This window comes from Scheffersomyces amazonensis (genome assembly GCF_036850825.1).
Source record: "Scheffersomyces amazonensis strain UFMG-HMD-26.3 chromosome Unknown RJT21scaffold_2, whole genome shotgun sequence".
Classification (NCBI taxonomy): domain Eukaryota; kingdom Fungi; phylum Ascomycota; class Pichiomycetes; order Serinales; family Debaryomycetaceae; genus Scheffersomyces; species Scheffersomyces amazonensis.
In genome coordinates, this window is record NW_027042742.1 from 1,670,253 (window position 1) to 1,692,517 (window position 22,265).

The window sequence follows — 22,265 nt, forward strand, 5'->3', positions numbered from 1 at the left end:
ATATATAGATATAGATATGGGTATAATATGATATTGATTGTATATCCAAAGGAGTAATCAAATAGAAAGATTGGTTGATGTAATGTCTGTTACTAATGACTCCACAAATGCTTGCTAAAGTAGTATTAGGACAAAGTGAATGTGATGATATAATAAAGGAGTTGTATAGCTAATTAACTAGATTGAGAATCAGTTTTCCACAAGATATCTAAGTATGATAAATCCTGAAAGCTAGTAATCGTGATGGTTGTAGTCTACAGAAAAGTTAACGATGCCCTTTATGCTCTAGATGTATAAGTGAGTATAAGACAGTAAATAATCAGACAACCCTGTTAGTAAATGAGTAATGAATGGTTCCACTATGCTGATACGGTTCCCGATATATGTTAAGACCGAGAAACGTCTGCTAGGGTATTAAATGTGTTGGTGAATAATCAATTGATAGTGAAAACCAGCCTTCTCTATAGGTGTTCTTCCCATTCGGTACTTCTTTTTTTTGTTAGCCACTTTGTTGAAGAAATGATGTCGCATTTAGGGACTAATGTCGTGGATGCCACCTAAGGCGGAGGAGCGACATTGCGTATCAGATTTTATATTTCTACTTCTAGATGTCTATACGATAACTGTAATTTATGAAGGGATAAGGCAGCTCGACTGGTTAGTGAAGTCATGTGATTATACCACTGTCCAAACTTCAGGAACCTTGTTAAGACACTTACATTCAAGTGCCTTATAGTATATATTAGCAATCGCAAATTGCAGAACTGTAGCTGTAGGTGTAGCTATAGCTGCAATTTCAGCTGCAATCCGCTTCATCCATACAACCTACTAGGGCCATTTGTAATGAGTAATAAAATGTGAAGGAGGGGGTCACAAAAACTAGAGAATGTTTTGGTCAACAATATCTAAATATAGAAAGACTGCGGAAACATCAAGAATATATGGAAAATAAGGTAATGTTGACGTTTACATTTCATGCATTGATTAATAGAAATAAGACATGTCCAATTCAAACTTCAATAGGGGTATAGGGTATTAGTTAAGAAAGTTTTGTGGCGGCATGGATGTTTTCCTACTACTTAACTAATAAAAGGTTGAAAAGATTCTGATGCAATTATTCTAGATCTAAAACTGTCTCGATTTAATGACTCGTATTTTTTTCCAGTTTAGTGATATTTATTTATGAATTATCTACACCTTTATACGATGATTTAGAGCGTTATTTCATGTAAATGGCTTTATCTTTTATTTTACCCTTTTAGGAATCTGGGTACACATAACTACAGTTAAACTGTAAAAAATGGAAAATATTATATTTCTTTGAAGAGTTGGTATATGCAGGATATATGGCGGTTAATTCTAAACTTTAACGATAACTGCCGCCGACTTGTCCCTTTATTCCCACATAAGGAAAGAGCGGGCGCATCGTATCGGTCGCTTATAAATTTTCTTATCTATTTAAACAAGGTGGAATTCCCAATTTCTAACTCTACTTCAACTTTTTTTTAATCTCTACACCCTTATTAATCCAACTAGTTAATATTGTTAGGTATATCCTTACATTACCGATGAATAATAATGTTTGCCCTCATTTCAGAAGATTACCATGAATCAAATCAAAAAGGAAAACCACGACTGCCTAAGTCTCAGGGGGTTACTTTAAACTCAAATCATATCTCTCATCATTCATCATCATCCATTGCTACTACTACTACCTTTAGCGATTTAGGATCAACTGCATCTGCAGCTACTCCGAGATCGTTTACCCCTTTATCAACTTCCAATTTGAGTTTAAATTTATCTGATAACCTAGTTATCTCCAATGGTAATGACGATCTTACTAATAGTGGTACTAGGGTCACTAGTGGTTCGGGTATTTCCTCTGAGAGTACTAAACCATTAAACCCTAATAGTTCTATTGATAATTTTGACATTATTAATGGTAACCTCCTGAGACTGAAAGCTCCGTATTCCTTGATTCATACTTCTGATAACCATAAACATTATACTACAAAAGAAAAAAATATTTCCGTAGCCAATACAGCTACAACAAACAACGAAACTATTGAAAAGAATATTAATGATATTAGATCCCATTCAATAGTTGATGTCAGTTCTGGTACAAGTACTAGTACTGTCATCAATGTGGAAGATTCTTCTGTACCAAGTACTTCTGCTGCTAATCCTGCGGCTGCGGGCGCATTGAGTCATAGAAGAAATACCGATACTAGTATTACCTCTCTTGAATCATCTTTTTCGATTCCTAGTAATTTGAATATTTCTATTGAAAAGGCTACCGTCAAAGATTATAAAAGAGTTGCTAAAACCTTGGTTCTTTCCTTTGAAGATGATCCATTTATGAACTTTATCTTAAACACTGCTAATATAACTAAGCAAAATACTCCAAAATCTGCTTATAAAAAGAAAAAATTAGATTTGATGCAAGCTTATTTTGAATATGATGCTTATGAATGTATTGTATTAGGTGGTACTATTTTAATTATCAAAGATAATAACTTGGAACAATCATTAGACGACTTGGGAGTTAAGAAAGATAAATTCCCATATCTTGGATGTGCTCTTTGGAATCAAATCTATGGTTCCAATGTTGATTCTTCTGGTTCAAGTGGCTCTGATACTGATGATGATGATTATTTTGATCCTGGTTCATTAACTTTCCGTGATAATTTTCATCCATCATATGTCAAATTCAATGTTCATACAATTTTACGTCATTGTAGATCAAAGATCTTGAAGGATAAATTACCATTCTTGTACAAGGTTAGAAAGGATGTTTTAATTAAGCAATTAATTAAAAAGCAATCTATTACCCAAAACAATACTATGGATATTTGGTATTTAAATGATATTTCCACTTTACCATCCATGAGAGGTAAAGGTTTAGGTAAATTATTAATTGAATATGCTATTAATAAGTTCACTAGTGAGAATCCAAATACTTATTGTTACTTAGAGAGTTCTAATCCTGCCAATAGAAAGTTTTATACTAAATTGGGATTTAAAGTTATGACAAGTTTCTCCATTAAGAATAATAAGATTGTCAATTCAGAAAAAATCCAACAAATCGATCCAAAGAATGAAGGTATCAATATGGATTCAATGGTGTACTTCCCATCTATTGCTTCCAAGTCCAGTTGTACCTAAACTGTTTCATATTGAATGGTTTCTTTTCTATTTCGTTGTTTCCCTCTTCCGCTTCTTCAACCGTCATGCTGTTCCTGATGGTGTCCTTTGAAGCTCAATTTCAGTTCTTCTAATTTATAAAAATCCAAAAAATGAAAAAAATAACATGTTTGTATCCTACATCACCTTTGCTGCCACTTGGCTTTTTCAGATTGTTCACTTAAATGTTGCAATGATCTGTATGAGTAGAGTCTACAAAGAGTTGATTTTTCTTTCCTTTCTTCAGTTGCTCAACATTTTCTATTTTCTGTATCGTTTTATAGGAATATGTTTGAACTCTATACTCTTAGTTAGTAGCCTATGTAATTCTAATAAATCGAACATTGTTGTGCAAATTGTATTGCAAAAAAGTTTGCTGAGAATAAAGCGGAAGAGCGAGCAAAGATCGGACATCTGAAAAATTGCCGATTCACAATACTGACATTACCGCTATAAAACTGTAGAACATGTTCAGCAATATCCTTAGACATAGGACAAGTTTGAGTGTCCTGTATCGAAGAGCTCTTTCTCGCTCAGTTATACGACTTAATACTCCGCCAAAAGATCCTAAAGCTCACGAAAATGGTCTATACTATGGACAATTTACGAAAGAAGAGTATGAAAATGCAGCTAATGTTGTGAAACAACAAATAGATAAATTGGAAAACGAAATTAAGGGTGACTTTAATATCAGAGAAAATTTAGGTAAAGTCCCTCAATTTCCTCAGCGTGATCCTTCTGGGTCAACTAAAGTGAATAATTTGACTGACTTATTCATACAAACCATTAAAACAACTGGTCCTATTTCCTTATCAGCTTATATTCGTCAATGCTTAACTCATCCAGATTTTGGTTATTATACAACCAGAAATCCTCTTGATTTGCGACTGGGTGATTTTATAACATCTCCCGAGATTTCTTCTGTTTTTGGAGAAATGGTAGGTATTTGGCTCTTCACTATTTGGCAGCAACAAAATTATCCGCCATCAATAAGATTAATTGAATTTGGACCAGGAAGAGGTACGTTGATGTATGATGTCTTAAAATCATTTAACTTATTTGTGAAAAAGGTTGGTAAAAAAGCAGATGTAGAGATTAATTTAGTTGAAGCTTCTAAAGTGTTAAGAAGAGAACAATGGAAGTTGTTATGTGATGAAGCAAATACCCCTTTTGAAACCGATGCCAATGGATTCGACTTTTCAACTTCACAATGGGGAAATACAATAAGATGGTTGGATACTGAAAAGGATATAAAGAAAGAAAATGATGTTGCAAATTATATTATTGCTCATGAATTTTTCGATGCCTTACCAGTAAAAGGTTTCAAGAAAACCGATAATGGTTGGAGAGAACTTGTAGTTGAGCATTCTTCTTCAGTTAACAACACTCAGCCAAAGTTGCCATCCAATGAGTCTGTATCCAGCGAGGAATCGAAAGATGCTTTACTCAATACTGAGTTCCACCTAACTTTGTCACCTAAAGAAACTCCTTCATCTATTATCCCAACCCTTAGTTCAAGATTCAATGATTTACCTGTTGATTCACGAATTGAAATTTGTACGGAGGCCGAATTGTATTTAATGAAGATGGTTCAATTGTTAGACAATATCAAACAATTGGGAGCTGTATTAATCATAGATTACGGGGTAGTAGATGCCATCCCCGAAAGTTCATTAAGAGGGATTTATAAGCATAACTTCGTGTCTCCATTCATCAAGCCAGGTGATGTCGATTTATCAGTTGATGTAGATTTTACAAATTTGCAACAGTTAAGTGCTCGGTTCTGTTCGACCTTCGGACCTGTAGATCAAGGTGATTGGTTGCACAGATTAGGTATAGGGCACCGAATTGATCAATTGATAAAGAAAAACTCAGACTACCCTGAAGAACAAGATAAGATTTATCAAAGTTATAGAAGATTAACCGACAAAGACGAAAAGTCCATGGGTAAAGTTTATAAATTCTTAGCATTGTTGCCTTCTGGTTCTAAAGAACCGGCAGGATTTAGTGATCCTCTTTGAACTCAATTACATGTATATGACAGTTGTACATAATCTAATATAATAATAAATTTTCAAACTAAGAGATACAAAATTAAAAATTTAAAAAAAATATTCCGATACCGGGAGTCGAACCCGGGTCTGCTCGGTGAAAGCGAACCGTGCTAGCCGTTACACTATATCGGACAATTTATATAACTGTAAGGTTCAGATTTTAGCCATAGTTAACGAACTGTCTTGTATGCAGGATTTGGCATTATGTACCGAAAAAAAAAAAAAAAAAAAAAAAAATGTCTGACTACTCTGTTAATATAGGTCTAACGGCCTCAAACAGTACTCCCAGCGCATCTCTTAACGAGTCATTACCTCCCCCAACTCCTCCCGAGCCGATTCCACCTGATAGGACGCTAGTCCCGTCGGCCCTGTCGACTTATGAAACTGCGAGTGAATCCCCAGGTGTCCACTCAAACAACCCCTTACAAGGGGCTTTAGAACCTGATCTGATCGACGTCGATGTTCCGGAATATGTCCTGGACTCATCTCTGTCTTCAAACTCTTTAGACCAGCTGTCAAGCGTCCGTAATTCCCTGAATTCGGCCCCTACCAGCCAAAAACCCATTTCCGATTTAACGGTCGAAAATTTTTCAACCAGTCACGTGACTCCGCTCACGTATGCTGAAGCTGCTAAACCGGCTGCAACTAGAACTAGAACTAAGGAAAAGTCTACACTTCCTCCTATCGATAATCCTTTAAACCCGGTACAATTACAGGAATACGAACTTATTGTTGAAAAACTTGAGAAAGATCTTTTATTAAACGATGAAGAACGTGTTAAATACGCTAAGTTCTACTATACCCGCCAAGTTCATCACAACTTGGGGGTTAGTGCCTATACACTTTTGAAAGATCGGTTAAAGGAAGTTCCAGAAGACTTTCAAGAATTATACATTGAAGAATCTGGTAAAAATATCTTCACCACAAACAATCTTAGTATTGATTTTACCCAACAACCTCCCATTGACACTCCAACAATGTTTACCCTTTTAGACCAACATTTCAACCAATTCTTTACAAAATTGGAAAACGATGTTGAACAGAAGATCCACAATCTCGAAGGGGTCTTCGCTAGAGCTAGGTTGCATGTCAACCAATACGAGGAGCTCAAAAAACTCCTTGAAAGTTCTAAACTTAAAGATCAGGATTTTGCCTCGTCTTTCAACCTTTTAGACTTAGAATTAAGTATACAAGATCTCAACTCCGAAACACAAGAAGTTTTGGTGGAAACGTTGAGAACCTGTAGAGACCTCAGTCTCAAGAATCATTTTAGATTGCTCATAAATGGAGACTACTGTACCGAAATGTATTTTAGTGACATTTATTCAATCACTTTCCACCAACTAAACCATTTGTTGAATAAGTATGATCCTAAGACATACCCAGAAAGCCATCACTTTGATATCCAATCCATTGTTAAAGAGGTTCTCTCCTCTTCATCAACAGGACCACTTCACATTAATGGTACTGACTTCTACTTTACCTTGAATCACAAGATCTCCAACTCTCTTGCCCTTCTTGAGTATGAGTTACCAGAAGATGACGCCTTACAGGCCAGCACCAAACTTAGAGATTTCTTCGGCCCTGAGCCCAAAACTAAATCCAAGACATTTGATAATCGAATGCAATCCCTTTATTCAGGCTCACCTCCAGCCCACATTCAAAAGGTCCTTACCACTCTGGATTCAGAACCGGAACAATACTTTAAACTTATCAAAAGTACTGAACCTAAATTTTCTAAAATTCAAGACAAGAAAAGAATGGTTACCCTTTATTTTCTCGTAGACCTTACTACGGACACAATTCCCACGGGCACAAGGAAAATACTTGAAAATCATAAAGTCTCCATCAAATCACACCTTAAATTCTGCTCCTACTGTCACACTAAAGCCCACACTAGATGGGGATGTACAAATGCTCCTTGTCTTAGATGTGACTCACGTGAACATAATGGACCAGGCCATAAGGCTGCTAGAGAAAAGGCCGAAGGAAACAAACGTCCTCGCACCACTGACTATGACGAACCTCCTAAGAATGACGTATCAATGGTCAAACCATCAACCAAAAAAACTAAAAATGGTAGTTTTACCACCCCAACCAAAACGGTTAAAAAATCTTCAATTCCAAACCCTGCTGTTTCTGCTATTCAAACCAGCAACCCATTTATGGTCCTTTCTGACGAGGAAGATGAAGAAGAACTCTCCTCCTCCGATTCCGACTCCACTTCAACTGTTACTGCTTTATTACACCAAAATCAAAAACAAAAAAAAAATAAAAAAACTTCTGAAAAAACCTCCGAAAAAAATACTGAAAAATCCAAAAACTCCAAAAAAAATGATAATCAAGAAACCCAACCAGCAATTGCTGCAAAAAATATCACTGAATCAGAAACTTCTGAAAACCTTTATTCAGAAACTATTACCCCTGCCAATAGTTTCATAGACACACAAATTGATATTGATTTGAGCCGTTCTGACGAGCCATCGTTAGAACCAACTCAAATTGATACCGATTTAACTATGGCAGAGGAACCAAATCATCCATTTAGTTCCACCAACTCAACCCCCACGAAGTCGCCAAGTTCCACTACGAGACGACTTCCTTCGCTAAATCAGGGTCTTCTCAGGCCACTGATTGGCAAACTCCGCTCTCCAAGTAAACCAAAAGGAGACTTGCCAAAAGAGCGAATTCTACATCAACGAAAATTAAACGCTGTCATGAAAGCATCCAACCGTATGGAGGAGCAGTTATCTGACAGCCAACATTCAAACACTCTGCTTGCTACAGAGTCTTTTGATGACAATCTCCCTTCCAGCTTAAATAACAATCAGTTATGAATAAATCAAATGACATACTATCATTTCGTAACCGAAAAATAAGATTACGACCACAATCTCGTCAAGAACTCAAATTCACAACAATAAATATACAACAAACCCAAAATCATCAAAACGTTTTCAAGTATCTTAAACGCCATGACCTAAGTCTCTTAACAGAGATCAAGGCGGGTGATGCAGATAACTTATCGACAACCCTTTCCAAAAATAGTAGTACTTTAGCCTACACCAGACCATCCTCAAGAACGGGAATTGCTTTTCAAAACAATTCCCAAAAATTCAAAATAATATCAACTTCGCTTCTATCAAATCAACTAGAACAACAATACCAACCATATGTAGCAGACATTATTATCCAATCATTAGAAAATAATCGTCACTACTTAATAGTATCCATATACGCGCCCACAGGAAAAAAATTCAAATTACAAAAATATCTATTTTACCAAATAGACAAAGCTATCTCAACTATTAAAGCTAACCACTACCACAATCTCATCATTGTAATTGGTGGGGATTTTAATAATGTAATACCTCACTCAGACGAATCATCCAAGCCCCGAGATATTCAGGCCACTCAATATCTTATCAGACTTATTAACAAAAACAGTCTAATAGATACGTTCAAATACCTCCGTCCTAACACTATAGCTCCTACCAACCGAAACCATAAAGCATCACGTAGAATCGACCGGTTTTACATCTCCAATCCTGAAAATGAAAAAATCTTAAAATTTTTCATGCAAAAACCATCCCAAATATCAACCACTCACTTAGCTATAGGTTTTCATCTATTAGTAACTGAGAATCTACGTATCACGGCGGGAAGAAAACGTTTTATAGTTCCCGAGAAATACTTAGATGACGATGACTTCATAAACTTAATCAAAGACCAACCCTTCCATTCTTTGGCGGATATGGTCAACCTAATTCAACCAATTACCAACAAATATCGTCAACTCACCCAGATCAGAGGGGTAAATGTATTTGAAACCCAAAATAATAACATAACTACGCCATATACTGCTTCATATTTTAAAGACTTAAAAGAAGCTTTTAATGGTAGTAACTACTCAAATAACTTAATCACTGTGATTCGTTCAGGGTCACAAAAATTCTCCACCACTCCAGACATACTTAATGCCATCTCCCAATACTATAAAAGTATGTTCACTCCAAGAGATACTTATCCAACGGCTATGAATCAATATATTCAGAGCTTCAATAAGAAATTCTCGACTGATCAACAACGTCAACTCAATCAAACCTTTGACTTAGATGAGTTTACATTGGCCTTAAAGAATACAAGCAATCAAAGTGCACCAGGACCTGATGGTCTTACTTTCAGATTTTTGAAAAAGACATGGGATAAAACAGGTCCATTAGTGGTCTCTGCCGCCAACAACCTTTTTACCTCATCATCCTTACCTACAATCTTAAAAGAAGTCATTATCAAAATCATTCCCAAACGGGAAAAATCCATACAAGTGGAGGATTTCAGACCAATATCATTAATCAATACAACTACTAGACTAATTGCCTCGGTATTAAATCGCCGATTACTTACACATATCGACACTATCATCGGTAAAAACCAAACTGGGTTTATGCCAGAAAGACAAATGGATCAACAAATAATGCGTTTCAGAGCATTAGTTAACCATATACTCAAACAACAACCACAAGAATATCAATCGGTTATACTTCTTGATTTTACTAAAGCGTTCGACAGATTCCATCATGACTATTTGAGAGAATTACTCCTCCACATCAACTGTGGACTAAAGTTCACCAATATAATCATGCTACTTACACAACAACAAGAAGCTAAAGTCATAGTCAATGATTTCCTCAGTCCCCCCTTCTCTTTGGGTACCGGAACCCGTCAAGGATCTGCAATATCTCCATTATTATTCAACATAGCTTTGGAGCCTTTCTTGACTAGGCTAGAAAACAAATTATCAGGAATTGAACTTCCACTTAGGTGTGGCCAGACAATTGAGCAAAAGTATTTAGCCTTTGCCGATGACGTAACACTCTTCACTGGTAGCAGACAAGATTTGCTTACGATACAATCGGAAATAGCACTTTTTGAACAAGCTTCAGGTTCACTAATCAACCAAAAGAAATCCAAGATCTACCATTTCACGGATGAACCAATGGAAGAAGTCCTCCCTTTTCCACAATCTCCCATTCGAGATCAAAACTTCAAATATTTAGGAATCAGTATAAATAATTTTCTGTGGCCCACATATATTGAAAGCCTCAGAGTAGGACTAGTTACAACAACGGTTCGAACTCTATCAATCCATCAAAAAGCTGAAGGAATCAACTCCTTGGTTTTTTCCAAACTTTATTTCAGAGACTTACATCATCCTATGCTGTCATCAGACATCAAACAAATAAATGATATGATCAAAAACTTCTTTCCTTCTCACATTGGTGTAACTAATCTTTATGCTCTTAAGGCCCAAGGAGGATTTGGTCTTCTTGATCTAGAAGAACAAGTCAAAGGACGTCGAGCCAGATTTATACACAATATCTTAATCAACGACGAACAATCTCATCAGATATTGCTTCGAGATAAAATTCAACAGTATATCAATGATAATGCTTATGTTCCTCCAGAAATCCCACTCCAACCAAATAAACGTTTAACATATCCTTGGTTTCGTCTCCTTGCGGGTACCCCCATCAGGCATAAGACTGACCCTTCTGTCTTTCTTAAAGATTCCATGTGTGTCGCCAATTTTTTTACTAATGCTGAACAAAGCTATTTCTCAGCATGGTTTGATATAGCTGAGAGTAAAAATCCTTATCGGTTTGAACTACCTCAAAATTATTCAGAAGAAGAAATACAACAACTCATCCTCCAAACGCCCCGTAATTTCCAATGGGCTAACGACATGTATGAGCTCACACCGAGTTCTTTCAAAAGCAGAAGCAAGGCTAAACAGACCAAGCAAAGAGTATGCCTTGAACCAAATGGTTGGTCAGTTGACTTGAGTATATCACAAGCTCAATGGATCAAATTCTGGACAAGATTGAATCATCTAAAATTTAATGCTCCTAACAATTTCGATGAACTACATCGCTACAATTTAGGCTACAGACGCCACTACAATCCCATCGCAGACAATACCTGTGATATATGCAAAACTACGGTATCAAACTCCGAACTAGCTAGCCACATCTACTTGTCTTGTACAGTAGCTGTCAAACTCTGGGAAAAACTCGGACCTCCACTTCCGCTTAACTTCACTGCTTTAGTTGCAAATCCAAATCTTTCAATCACAAATGCTACACGCATCAACAGATACCTACAAGCTATTGATTCCCTCCGGAAGAAACGACGAACTGAGCCGGTTAGTGACAAACTAACCGACAAAGTTCTTTATCGATGGGTATCATACTTCACCTTGGCTGAATAAATAGAGCCAAGACGCTAACTGGATAACTCCAGTACCTCTTTCTTTTCAACAAGACTACAATCTTTATCAATGTCCTTAACCAACAAGAGTTTTTTACTATCTACATAGTTTCTCTAAATTTTTTACCATTTATGACTCTCTATTTACATAGAACTTAATAAATGTTGTATTGAAAAAAAAAAAAAAAAAAAAAAACCGGAAAGTGATAATAAGTGGCAGTCAGTAGTCAACGGAAGGTTGTTCTCCTTCTAAGGAAGCTGAAAGGGACACTGTATTCTTGCAATGCCAAGGAGTTCCCCTCTTAGGGAGGTTCTTATGTCCTAGCCAATAGTAAGATCACCAATGAGGGGTTTAAGAGAGCTTATCCCCTACCCAAATAATATTATAAGTTTGGGACAAACCCGTACTCACTTAAGAGAATGGGATATATAACTTTAGTCTTAGTTTTTAACACACAAGCCATTTTGGCATTCTTATTTGAATTTGTAGTGCTTCGTACTTGAGATCACGAGAATTCTTAGGTTAGAGTTCTTATAATAACTTAAACCTTCTACATTTTTCACGTTGTACAATTCACGTGATTTTGGTCACGTGTAGAGCGCTACCATATTAAAATCTTACCAAATTCAAATTCTCCCACTAATCGTACACTTGACAACAACCAGCACATAAGGGGGGTAATCTACTTGATCCATTAACTTTTCCACTCATAAAAAATTAGGTATCGTATTTGTCTGCATCTCTATAAACCAGTCCATCTTAACCCTATATAGATAGCTTCTTTATTTAGATTCTAGTTATAGAGAATACATATCACCCCTGGAAAAAAAACACATGTAATAGATTTGCTGAAATTAGAGTCTTTATTTGTTACAAGTTTCTCCAATTGTTTAAGTACTGGAAAGCCAAGTGGGCCCCTTTACTTCATTAAAGACAAAAATTATACAATATTGGATGATTTAGAAATTCGACCCGAGACAATATCATCTCCCGCTACAAGATTGGGTCATTTTACTTGTCTGACTAGAACTTACCGAACCGAATATTGAATACTTCTATCTCCGCTCTCATTGTGTTCAACAAATTTGAAAAGCTGGAACTTCCCTTGTGAAACAAATTGGTAAAACATTATACCACAATAAAAATTAAATGGTTGAATTAACTACGAAGCAACTTCCTTCACTAAATTGATACCATTTTGTAGTTCATACCTTGAGAAATATGAATGAAATTACGGTAAGTGTCTGGTCTATAACTCACTCCAAGGTAATCATTACTTATAGGGAAATGTACATCACAAACCTTGAAAAAAAGACATCATGGGTATCATCTACATCGTTTATCTAATGCAAATAACCATCGGTATAGCTATTCACTCAGTAGAGATTTCCGATATATCTTTCGATAAATAGAGTAACATATTTTAGAAATGTATTTATCTATGAAAGTTATGAGTCAAAATTTAAGGTACAGTTTTGTTTACTTTAAATAGGTTGCGAAATTTGGAAGAAAAAAAAGTTAAAAAGTTTCATATACTTAGTTGAGAGATTCTAACCAATTCCATCTATCAATACCTACTAAATGCTTTTGATTTTGGGCAGGACTCCATTCTGCAAAGCAAAAACAATAGTGTTGAAGAAGAAGCCTGATTTCTTCAACTTCATCAATGAGTTCAATATGATTAATTCTATATATTTCTTGGACGTCCACCCAAGATTCCTTGTGAGGTTCACTTCTACGTCCATAACCAGCTATAGAACTCAAGTCAGTTAATCTCACCGTTTGGAATCCACAAATATCATGCAAGAATTTTAATTTCAGCTTTAAGTCAGGGAATTCATTAAATGTGAGAAGATTTATACCTCTTTCTGACAAGTTCCTAGCCATTGTAGCTCCAAATGTATCGCCTAATGATATAGGCTCATAAATGACTACAGAAAGATAATCAATACAAATATCTTTGAAATACTTCAAACATCCGATATTTTCTTCAGGGTTCATGTAACAGAGAACACATTCACTTAAGAGTAATGTGGGTAAACCTGGATTGAACGTCTGAAGTTGTTCCACAAAATCTTTTGAACCATGTGCCAAATTACGTAAGTCATATGAAACAAGATGATATCTAGGAGTGTGCAAGCATGGTTGGAAGTTTTCAAATTCTTGTTTATTGTTGATCTCAACTTTATCGTCTCCCTCATATTCTATTATATTTTTCAATTCCTCTGACTGTAAAATGGCCAAATGTTTTATTTTTACTGATTCAGGGAAATCTATTTCAAAATAGCTGACATGTTTATATTTATGCAATATTCTGAATGCTCTGGTGTCAGATCCACCTCCTAACGATACAATTTGACCCAGAGGAAATTCCTTCAAGAATTGATCAACTATTAAATCTATGGCTTTAGTTCGAAAGTAAGTACCTCTATTAATCAATGGAAACTTCTTTTCCCCAAAAGATGATCGAAGTAGTCTTCCAGATGATAGTCCAGTATAACCCTGACAATATTGTAAATTCTTTTGATAAGATTGAACCAATATTTCTGTGTATGGGTCTGCTGGAAAGAAATATGACAACCTGTTGGAGCTATAACGACAACTCAACGCATCTATATCCGTAGATCGGATTATCTTGTCCTTTTTCTCCTGTGGTGATAACATTAATGCAATGGTTGTTTTATACGCTATGTTCATACAATTCAGTGATAATTTCTTATAATGAAACATTTTTTTTGTTTGCGCCTAAGAGATTTCTGCTAACTATCTATAAAGGAGTGTTTACACGCCGATTAAAACTAAATCTTTTTAACTATGACCCACCAGTTATCCTTTTCATAACCTTCTTCTACTATGGTGCACTGTTTTGTCCTGAGGGCATTGTCTACTAATTCTCCCTTTTTGTATAAATGATAGTATCTGTACTTTGTCTCGGGTTCATTTTCAGGCGTTTCATTGACATTAAGTTCTGGCTTTAGATCATCCTTCTCTACTACTTCATTGGAAGGTTGCTTTCTTCTTCGTGGCTGTTTTGGCTTCTTTTCTTGCTTCTTTGCTAGTACCCAAGGTATCAAAATATCTTGATCATCACCTTCTTTATATCCTCTTCTAGAATTCTCTTGTTCAAGAGCCCAACAATAGATTAAGAACTCACCACCACTTTTGATCTTAGAAAGTATATGTGCAATCGCTTCGATTCTTCTTTCCTCCGTAGCAAAGTGATGTATAACGGCAATAGATATCGCAAAATCAAGTGAATTGTCAGGATGGGGCAAGTTCAAACCATCAGCTACTCCTACATTATAGTTACTTGAAATTCCTTGAGCACATTCAATTAAGCCATCTGATCTATCTGTACCTATTATAAATAACTTTTCATTAATGCCCAAATATTTCCCATTACCACATCCAACATCAATACCCACAGAGTAATCTAGTCTCGATTTAAGAAATTTTTCTACTATTGGCCATGGTTTATATCTTGTTTGAGAGAAATGTGAAGCGATTTCGTTATAAATCGTATGAACATAATCTTGTTCCTGACTCTCAGGATCTAGACCCTTTTCTATAGATACTGAAGGAACGGACATTGAAATCGTTGTAATAAATGATAGAGTGAATGTATTATTCTTTATTTATGGTCTGCGATGATCGATTTTTTCAGACACTTAGATTTTGTATGAGTAGTCTTCTCACAGCTTTTGCCAATGAAACAATTAAAGTAATGGGATCCTTAGGAATTACTCAGCACCCCTTCATCATTGTTCTACTTGGAATCACTATTTCAGTATTTCTCAGCAGATTTGGTGGATCAGGAAATAAAGGTATTGAACCATTAACAAACTACATTAAGAATGACTTAGTTATCTCAATCCCTGTCCATCTAAGCTTTGGCGACGAAGGGTTTAAATTCCCTGATTTGGCAAAAGCAGTTCAAATACAAGTAGATCAAGAATTGAATTATATATATCCTGGGAGAATAAAAATAGAGATCATTGATCAATTGGAACTACCATATTCGAATGAAACAGATACGTTTCTTAAGAGTCAATATATGATTGAGTTAATACACGCCGATAAAGACTTTGTAGGGATGGATTCAGAGCTTTGTAAATGTTATGTATTTTATACATTAGATTCAATTCACTCAAATGATTTACCATTTTTTGTTACTCAAGCTATTATACATCATCTTTTAATGTCCGAGATTTATACATTTCGAAATAATGAATTCCAGGATCACTTATTAAGTGGAGTTCCATATTCTATAGGTATATCATTGAATATTAATAGTAATATCACAGAGTCACTAGTAATGGAATTGGAAGACTATTTTGATGCCTTAAAAGATATTTATAATATAGCTCATTATATCGAAGTTAATAATTTAAATCAAGAACATTCTGCAACAAGAAAATTCAACATTATAGTCGTTGAAAACTTGACAAACAACACCACAGAAGATCTTCCAACATCATCAAATACAGTGACAGTCTTGAAATTAGCTGACTTAGAGAGCGTGGTACCAGACATAACAAAAGTATTAGATGATCATCTTGGATTATCTCAGCACCCTTCCAACAATGTCAACCTCAAAATCCATAGCTTATATCGATTCAACACTATAAAACTATTGGAGAAAATATTAGATGAAGTACGATTGAATAAGAAGGTTAATGAAGATTTCAAAGATGAAGTAGTTTCTCTTGCAAATGATGTTATAGCGGCAAAAATGGACTGGAAACATTTATATGCTCGAGCTAGATCATTTAATTTAGAATTAGAAAAGTAGATGAAATTTGATTTCAATACATTGCTTAATCCAGAAGGTCTGAAATTGGACAGACACTCTCTCAAATTCTATACATTTAATTAAGCGTCAACTTTGCCTGAGTAAATTGGTAAATATCTATACAGTGATGCATAGAAGTAATAAAAAAAATCCGCGCAGAAGTATCTGAAAACTAAAATCAACATCATTAGAGATTAACCTATTAAAGGTTTTTCTATAAGACTATAATATAATGGAACGTGACACACGACAATCAGATAACGGTAATATACGACAATCAGACGAACAATATGATGATGATAACCTTACCGATGTTAGCTTGGACGAAGATGACGAAGAATTGATTGGAAGAGTATTTTATGGTGATGATAATAATAGTTATGGTCTGGAGGAGGACTATTCTGACTATGAAGAGAATGGATCTGGACTGTCTTCAGATGAAATTGATGGATTATCCGATATAGAAGATGAGGAGCTTGTAAGAAAATATAAAAAATTAAAGGCTGGAATGTTGGATACAGATTTAAATGAAGAAGAAAGAAAGCGCTTATTGATTGCCAACTTTACGGACGATCAAATGGAGAGATTTGAAGCTTACAGAAGAATGACAATCAATAAAGGAGGTGTAAAGAAGATTATCAATAGTATAATTGGTCATTCAGTACCACATAATATCTCAGTTGTTTTAGCGGGTATATCAAAGCTGTTTTTAGGTGATGTGATAACAAAAGCATTGGAGATTCAAGAAAAAGAATACAAGGCAAAGCTTATTATAGATATAGAAGATAAAAAGAATCAAAAACGAGAAATCCTTAAGAGCTTAGATAGGGGACAAGAAATTGAAGTAGATGATAGACGACTACAATATGAGGGTGATCAAATCAAACCACTTCAACCACATCATATCAGAGAAGCATGGAGATTATATAAATTAGAAAACAGTGGATCTATAAGCCCTCAATGGAGAAGACAAGGTGATGCTGATGGTAAGATGTTTAGGTGATTTCCAATACATATAGTTTGTACTAAATCGATACTGAAAGTATCATGCCACTTCTGAAATGTCACACCATGATCTCTGACTACATTATTTCATAATCTATTACTCATATTTAGAATACGACTAACGAATAAAGACATGCTTCTAAAGCGAAGTATACAGCCCACCTAGAATCTCTGAAAAACTTAACTCCGCATTAAGGGATTAGAACCTTTTATCTCCGTGTAAATCCACGTTTGTAACAAATATAACAACAGATGCTGCTTTAGCGGAAAACGTTTAATACATTAACCTCACAAAATAGACTTTAAGGCATGTCAGAGTCTAACAAAAAGAGACAGAGAATAGCTCTAAGTTGTGATAATTGTCGAAGGAAGAAAACTAAATGTGACCGTGGTCTACCATGCAGTAATTGTGTTAAATTGAGTATTTCCCATACTTGTAATTATAGTTCTCCATTGCACGTTAACCACAAGAGAAATCCTGAGTCACCACCTCCAATAAGTACTGAAGGACTAAGTATTCAACAGGAATTGACTTTCTTGAAGGGTCGGTTGCGTCAATTAGAGTCTTCGGTTACCACAAATCCCGATGCTGTACAATTGTCAGTAGAACCATTTAACGGAGACGATCAGATAAAAGAAGGCGGCGTATTCATCCATAGTAACAAAGTACTAAGAGAACAATATAAGGATTTGTTAATCGGTGTCTTACCCCGCAGAAAGGAAGAGTCTTCTATTAATTTCCACTTTGCAGATGATTCTACAACGAGTCGCATAACCAAACCTCCTTTGCCATTTGTTTCCTTACTGAAACGAGATCCTGGTGTGAAACTATTCTGGGTGTTTGATTCGCTGCCTAAGTATGGAGAATTTTCATTCAAGGACGTGTTTCTCGTTAGAAAGGGAAAGGATAAAAAATTGGAACCATTTAAAAATATGGCTAAGGAAAAGTACGGTGATAGATATGTGAAACTGTTAGACGACGGTTGTTCTTTAAGGGAAGTAAAGGACTCAATGTCCAATTATGGAAAAACCCTAGGGATACAATTCCATCCACAGGATATAAGCAACTTTTCATTGAACAGAAAGATCATAGAATTGATACCAGACCAGAGAATTACTTCCAGATATTTAAATGCGTTCTTTGAATATTTATATCCTTTCTTTCCTATATTGGATGAATTAACATTTCGTGCTGATCTCACTAGAATTTTGGGGACTGTAGATGAGCTAAGTGAGAAGATTGTCGACTTGAAAATAGAGAAGATGGCCGACTATGCTATTTTGGCTACATTTTTCTTTGTAATACGATTGACATTTCTTTTATGGTTTTCAAATGATAGTGAAAGCAACTTCGAATTAGTTGTGGATGGATTTCCTTCAATTGCAAAAGAAAGAGAGACGATAATGCAGCTGCCGGTACCATTAGAAGTTGTACAAGTTGCTGAAGAATGTCTCAGGTTATTTAACTTATCGAGGGTTCAGGATCTTTCAATCTTGCAAGGGTTGATATTTTCAAGAATATATAAAAAGTATGCTCCTGAAGCAGGTGATAATTTTAAAGGACAAGAGACACAGGCTGGAGATGGAATTATAATTCAAGTCGCAATATCTTTGAGACTCAACCGTGATCCTGAATATTTTCTCAATGGTAATGAAAGCATTAAGTTGACCAATCTAAAGAGAAAAATATGGTATTTTTTAGTTGCTTTGGATATTGAAGATTCTTTAATGTATGCGTCCACCCTATCAACAGATAAAAACCTGAATTACGATACAAAGCTTCCATTCTACAAGGAGGGTGCTTCCAATATCTTGGATACTGAGTTGGAAAAAGATGTTCTAAGGAATGTAGTAATGTCTAGGCCAATACTTAACTGTATGGAAACTTTGGCGAAACCCATAACCAACTTTAAGGCAAAAGTTGAGTTTTCTGAATTCTTAGAAGAGTTGCTGGATATGGAACTTTTATGTGCAAGAATATTTGGAAGGTTCAAATCGTTGATCCAAGATGATCCATTGATTTCTGAATCAGCTAAAATCAAGCAAGTTTATTACTATCTACAGTTGAAACTATTTTTGGCTCAAATGTATTTCCTTTGTCATATACATTACAGTGATTTAGGAGAGAAAGATTTAGAATATTTCTACCATAAGAAGGTTTTCACAATATTATTATATGAATTGAGCGATTTATGCAATACAAAGGATTATGTTCGAAAGGGGATTTTTGGTAGAGCATTCACTGTTATCATCACACCATTACTTAACTTGTATTATCATATATCTTGTATGGTATGTGCTTCGCTCTTTGTTAGATTATCAACCACATTAAGGGAAGATCTGGAAAGAAATCTTTCGAATCCAGAAAATAGTTTGAAAGATATCATCCAGAACCTTCTACTGATGACATTGGCATGTACGAAAAGAAATATGCGAACTCTTTCATCTGATGCTCAAAGATATTTCTTTGCTTGGAAAGTGAACAAAGCACATTTATATGGAATAAAACTAATGAATGAAATTCCCATTTATGAAAGCAATACTTCATGGACCAATAGAGCAATACTAAGCTATTCTAAGGAACAATTTAGAGATCTTGAAAGAATTTTAAGATTTTATATGTCGCTGTCTAATCTTTCCACTGACCAGAGTGACATAAATGCTAGGATAGCAGTTCTTGATTCCTTAAAAGTGTTAGCTCCTAGTGCTTTAGGATCTTTGGAAACAAAAGATAATATGTCAATAATTAGAGATATTCAGACGGATAATTTTTGGTGTGAGTTATGTAAGATTAACTTAGATGCCGAAAATGACTGTAAAATCGGAAGTCATGTAAATGACCAAAATCAGGATAACATAGCAGGTGCCACTGTCGATGAAGCCATTAATAACACAACGAATATAGCCAACGCAAGTAATAGCACTAATAACAGCAATAACCCTCAGTACCAGTTTGATTTTTTCAGTGATACTTCATTATTTGAACTCTTCAAAGTCCCAAATACATATGAATAACTTTATAGATAATATATATTAAACGCCGTTTGTAAATGTACTTCTTTTATTAGTTGATAAATGTAATGTAGTCAAAGCAACCATAACACGAGGCGCGATATCTGTATTTTAGAGACTTCAAATTATTGCTTATATCCATGTCAAATGCCACTAGATAAAAATACGTTGCATGCATTTTTTTCACTGCAATATCGTCAACTCTATCAATCGGATTGCATCGTTTATGAACTTCTACTCTTTATTTAGAGATCTATTTGTAGGGAAATAAATATCATAGCGGGCAAAAGAAGAGATCATGAATCCAACCTAGAGTTGATAGAAGTAGTGATTGGAAACTGATAACATAAACTAAAGAAAGAAAAAGAAACACAAACGTATTATACGATTCTTGACCCCTAATAAGCTCCCAGAAACATACAAGAGGTAGATTCTCTTTGAACTTCATCACAACGATTATTATGAGATCTAGTCTCTTCATGAAAACAAAAAGAAACACTCTCAAATCAAGAATGGTGGTTCCTTCAGCAGCATTCTCTCTTTTGATACAAGCCTTTTCTAACAACAGATAAGAAATACATCTACCGTTGGTATCGAGTATTCAGGGAATGTGTATACCCCATCAGCTCCGTGGCTTAATGAAAACTCACACGAGATGAATTTTTCATTCTGGGAGAACGAGCCAGATTTGCAACGTGGTCTTCAATCTGCCGCCGCAATGGATCTGCTAATTTTGGTCACTCAAGAATAGGAAGAAGCGTTGGTCTGGACCCTAAGGAAATATGCAAAAAAGAGAAAAGCCAAATGGCAACAAGGCATGAAAACTACCAACATCCAAGTACCTCTCAAATCAGTAGTTTGAATTACCATACAGGGACCTCTTCTTCTGGGCGATTCAAGGTTTTAAAGTCATATTTTCGAACGAATAAGCTTTGCTTCGAGGATTTTTAAATCCATTCAGCAAAAAAGGCTTCTCTATCATCTAGAGAATACAATCGATACACTTTTATCCTCAGATCAGCCTTCATTTGGTATCTTCTTCTTTCAAAGGACCTTACTCCCCATCATCGAACCTGGATTTGTATTATTTTGGGAGCCTTTTTTTATTTTAGACTTCTACTCTTTATTTAGATGTTTACTTACAGGAAATACACCATAACTATTCGAATGGCAACCAGTCATGTAATTTATCACCACAGTTACCTTTCAAAGCAGAGAGGGTAAACAACCCCGGCTTAGAGTAAGGAATTTACTTGGATCTATGCGATTCATTCCTACCAGAAGAAATGGTTCAGCTTCTGTCGTTCGGTCCTCAATCTTACAATGAGATCATCAATGTCTTGTACATTTAGAGTTAAAGATTCCATAGTTAATGTTTCTTAAACAAAATACTTATATTATCATAGTTACTATATAAAACCTATATAATTATCTATAGGGATATTAGAGGTCTATTTATACCTCTGAGTTCACACACATGTGTTGTAACAACAACTCTAATAACACATTATTAGAGTACCCCCTTTCTATTGTTACAACCCCCCTTTTATTGTTACAACCATTTGTAGCAAGTTACAACACTCTACCTGTCTTCACAACCATTGTAGCTTACAAACATGTTGCAACAGCCTCCCTTAAGGTGGAATGGTTGTGAGACGGTATGCCTCCCTTAATCTGATAAAAGCTGTAATTTAGGAAGATTACCTATTCCAGCAAGTGTGCAAAGATGTGCATGAGGATCGGCTGGCAATGATTTAGTTAAGACATCAGCGGGCATATGCTTAGTATTAAGGTAATGAACAGTAAAGTCCTTATTAATGTGGTGGCGAATAAAATGGTAGCATCTCTTGATATGTTTGGTTCGACTGTGGAAAACGGGGTTGGTAGCGATTTTCATTGCACTCTGACTATCACAATTAAGTTTGATGGCTGGTAAGTCTAACTCCAATTC

The 22,265-nt window shown here is 35.4% G+C and overlaps 7 protein-coding genes and 1 non-coding gene across 8 annotated transcripts; 5 read left to right on the plus strand and 3 right to left on the minus strand. All coding sequences in view use genetic code 12, as the record gives it.

Moving 5' to 3' along the window:
* The first annotated feature begins 1,302 nt into the window (after positions 1-1,302).
* On the plus strand, positions 1,303-3,533 carry RJT21DRAFT_119068 (uncharacterized protein). The gene has a single exon (XM_064881260.1). The coding sequence runs from the start codon at positions 1,579-1,581 to the stop codon at positions 3,163-3,165; it is 1,587 nt and encodes a 528-aa protein (XP_064739703.1). The 5' UTR covers positions 1,303-1,578; the 3' UTR covers positions 3,166-3,533.
* Positions 3,534-3,630: 97 nt separating this feature from the next.
* RJT21DRAFT_119069 (uncharacterized protein) lies at positions 3,631-5,358 on the plus strand. Its single transcript, XM_064881261.1, has one exon. The coding sequence runs from the start codon at positions 3,651-3,653 to the stop codon at positions 5,202-5,204; it is 1,554 nt and encodes a 517-aa protein (XP_064739704.1). The 5' UTR covers positions 3,631-3,650; the 3' UTR covers positions 5,205-5,358.
* On the minus strand, positions 5,298-5,369 carry RJT21DRAFT_t66. Its single transcript has one exon. It is a non-coding gene; the product is annotated as a tRNA-Glu (tRNA).
* A 7,496-nt stretch (positions 5,370-12,865) lies between these two features.
* On the minus strand, positions 12,866-14,212 carry RJT21DRAFT_119072 (leucine carboxy methyltransferase). Its single transcript, XM_064881262.1, has one exon. The coding sequence runs from the start codon at positions 14,200-14,202 to the stop codon at positions 13,042-13,044; it is 1,161 nt and encodes a 386-aa protein (XP_064739705.1). The 5' UTR covers positions 14,203-14,212; the 3' UTR covers positions 12,866-13,041.
* A 91-nt stretch (positions 14,213-14,303) lies between these two features.
* Positions 14,304-15,095, minus strand: TRM9 (tRNA (carboxymethyluridine(34)-5-O)-methyltransferase; the record flags this gene model as incomplete). The annotated part of the gene is made up of 1 exon (XM_064883822.1): positions 14,304-15,095. One exon carries the CDS (start codon positions 15,093-15,095, stop codon positions 14,304-14,306), a length of 792 nt encoding a protein of 263 aa, XP_064739706.1.
* Positions 15,096-15,229: 134 nt separating this feature from the next.
* Positions 15,230-16,297, plus strand: RJT21DRAFT_112896 (uncharacterized protein; the record flags this gene model as incomplete). The annotated part of the gene is made up of 1 exon (XM_064880125.1): positions 15,230-16,297. One exon carries the CDS (start codon positions 15,230-15,232, stop codon positions 16,295-16,297), a length of 1,068 nt encoding a protein of 355 aa, XP_064739707.1.
* Positions 16,298-16,413: 116 nt separating this feature from the next.
* RJT21DRAFT_23407 (uncharacterized protein) lies at positions 16,414-17,456 on the plus strand. The gene has a single exon (XM_064883829.1). It carries the CDS (start codon positions 16,530-16,532, stop codon positions 17,298-17,300), a length of 771 nt encoding a protein of 256 aa, XP_064739708.1. The 5' UTR covers positions 16,414-16,529; the 3' UTR covers positions 17,301-17,456.
* Positions 17,456-20,452, plus strand: RJT21DRAFT_23393 (Zn(II)2Cys6 transcription factor). The gene has a single exon (XM_064883828.1). It carries the CDS (start codon positions 17,612-17,614, stop codon positions 20,315-20,317), a length of 2,706 nt encoding a protein of 901 aa, XP_064739709.1. The 5' UTR covers positions 17,456-17,611; the 3' UTR covers positions 20,318-20,452.
* Positions 20,453-22,265: the final 1,813 nt, after the last annotated feature.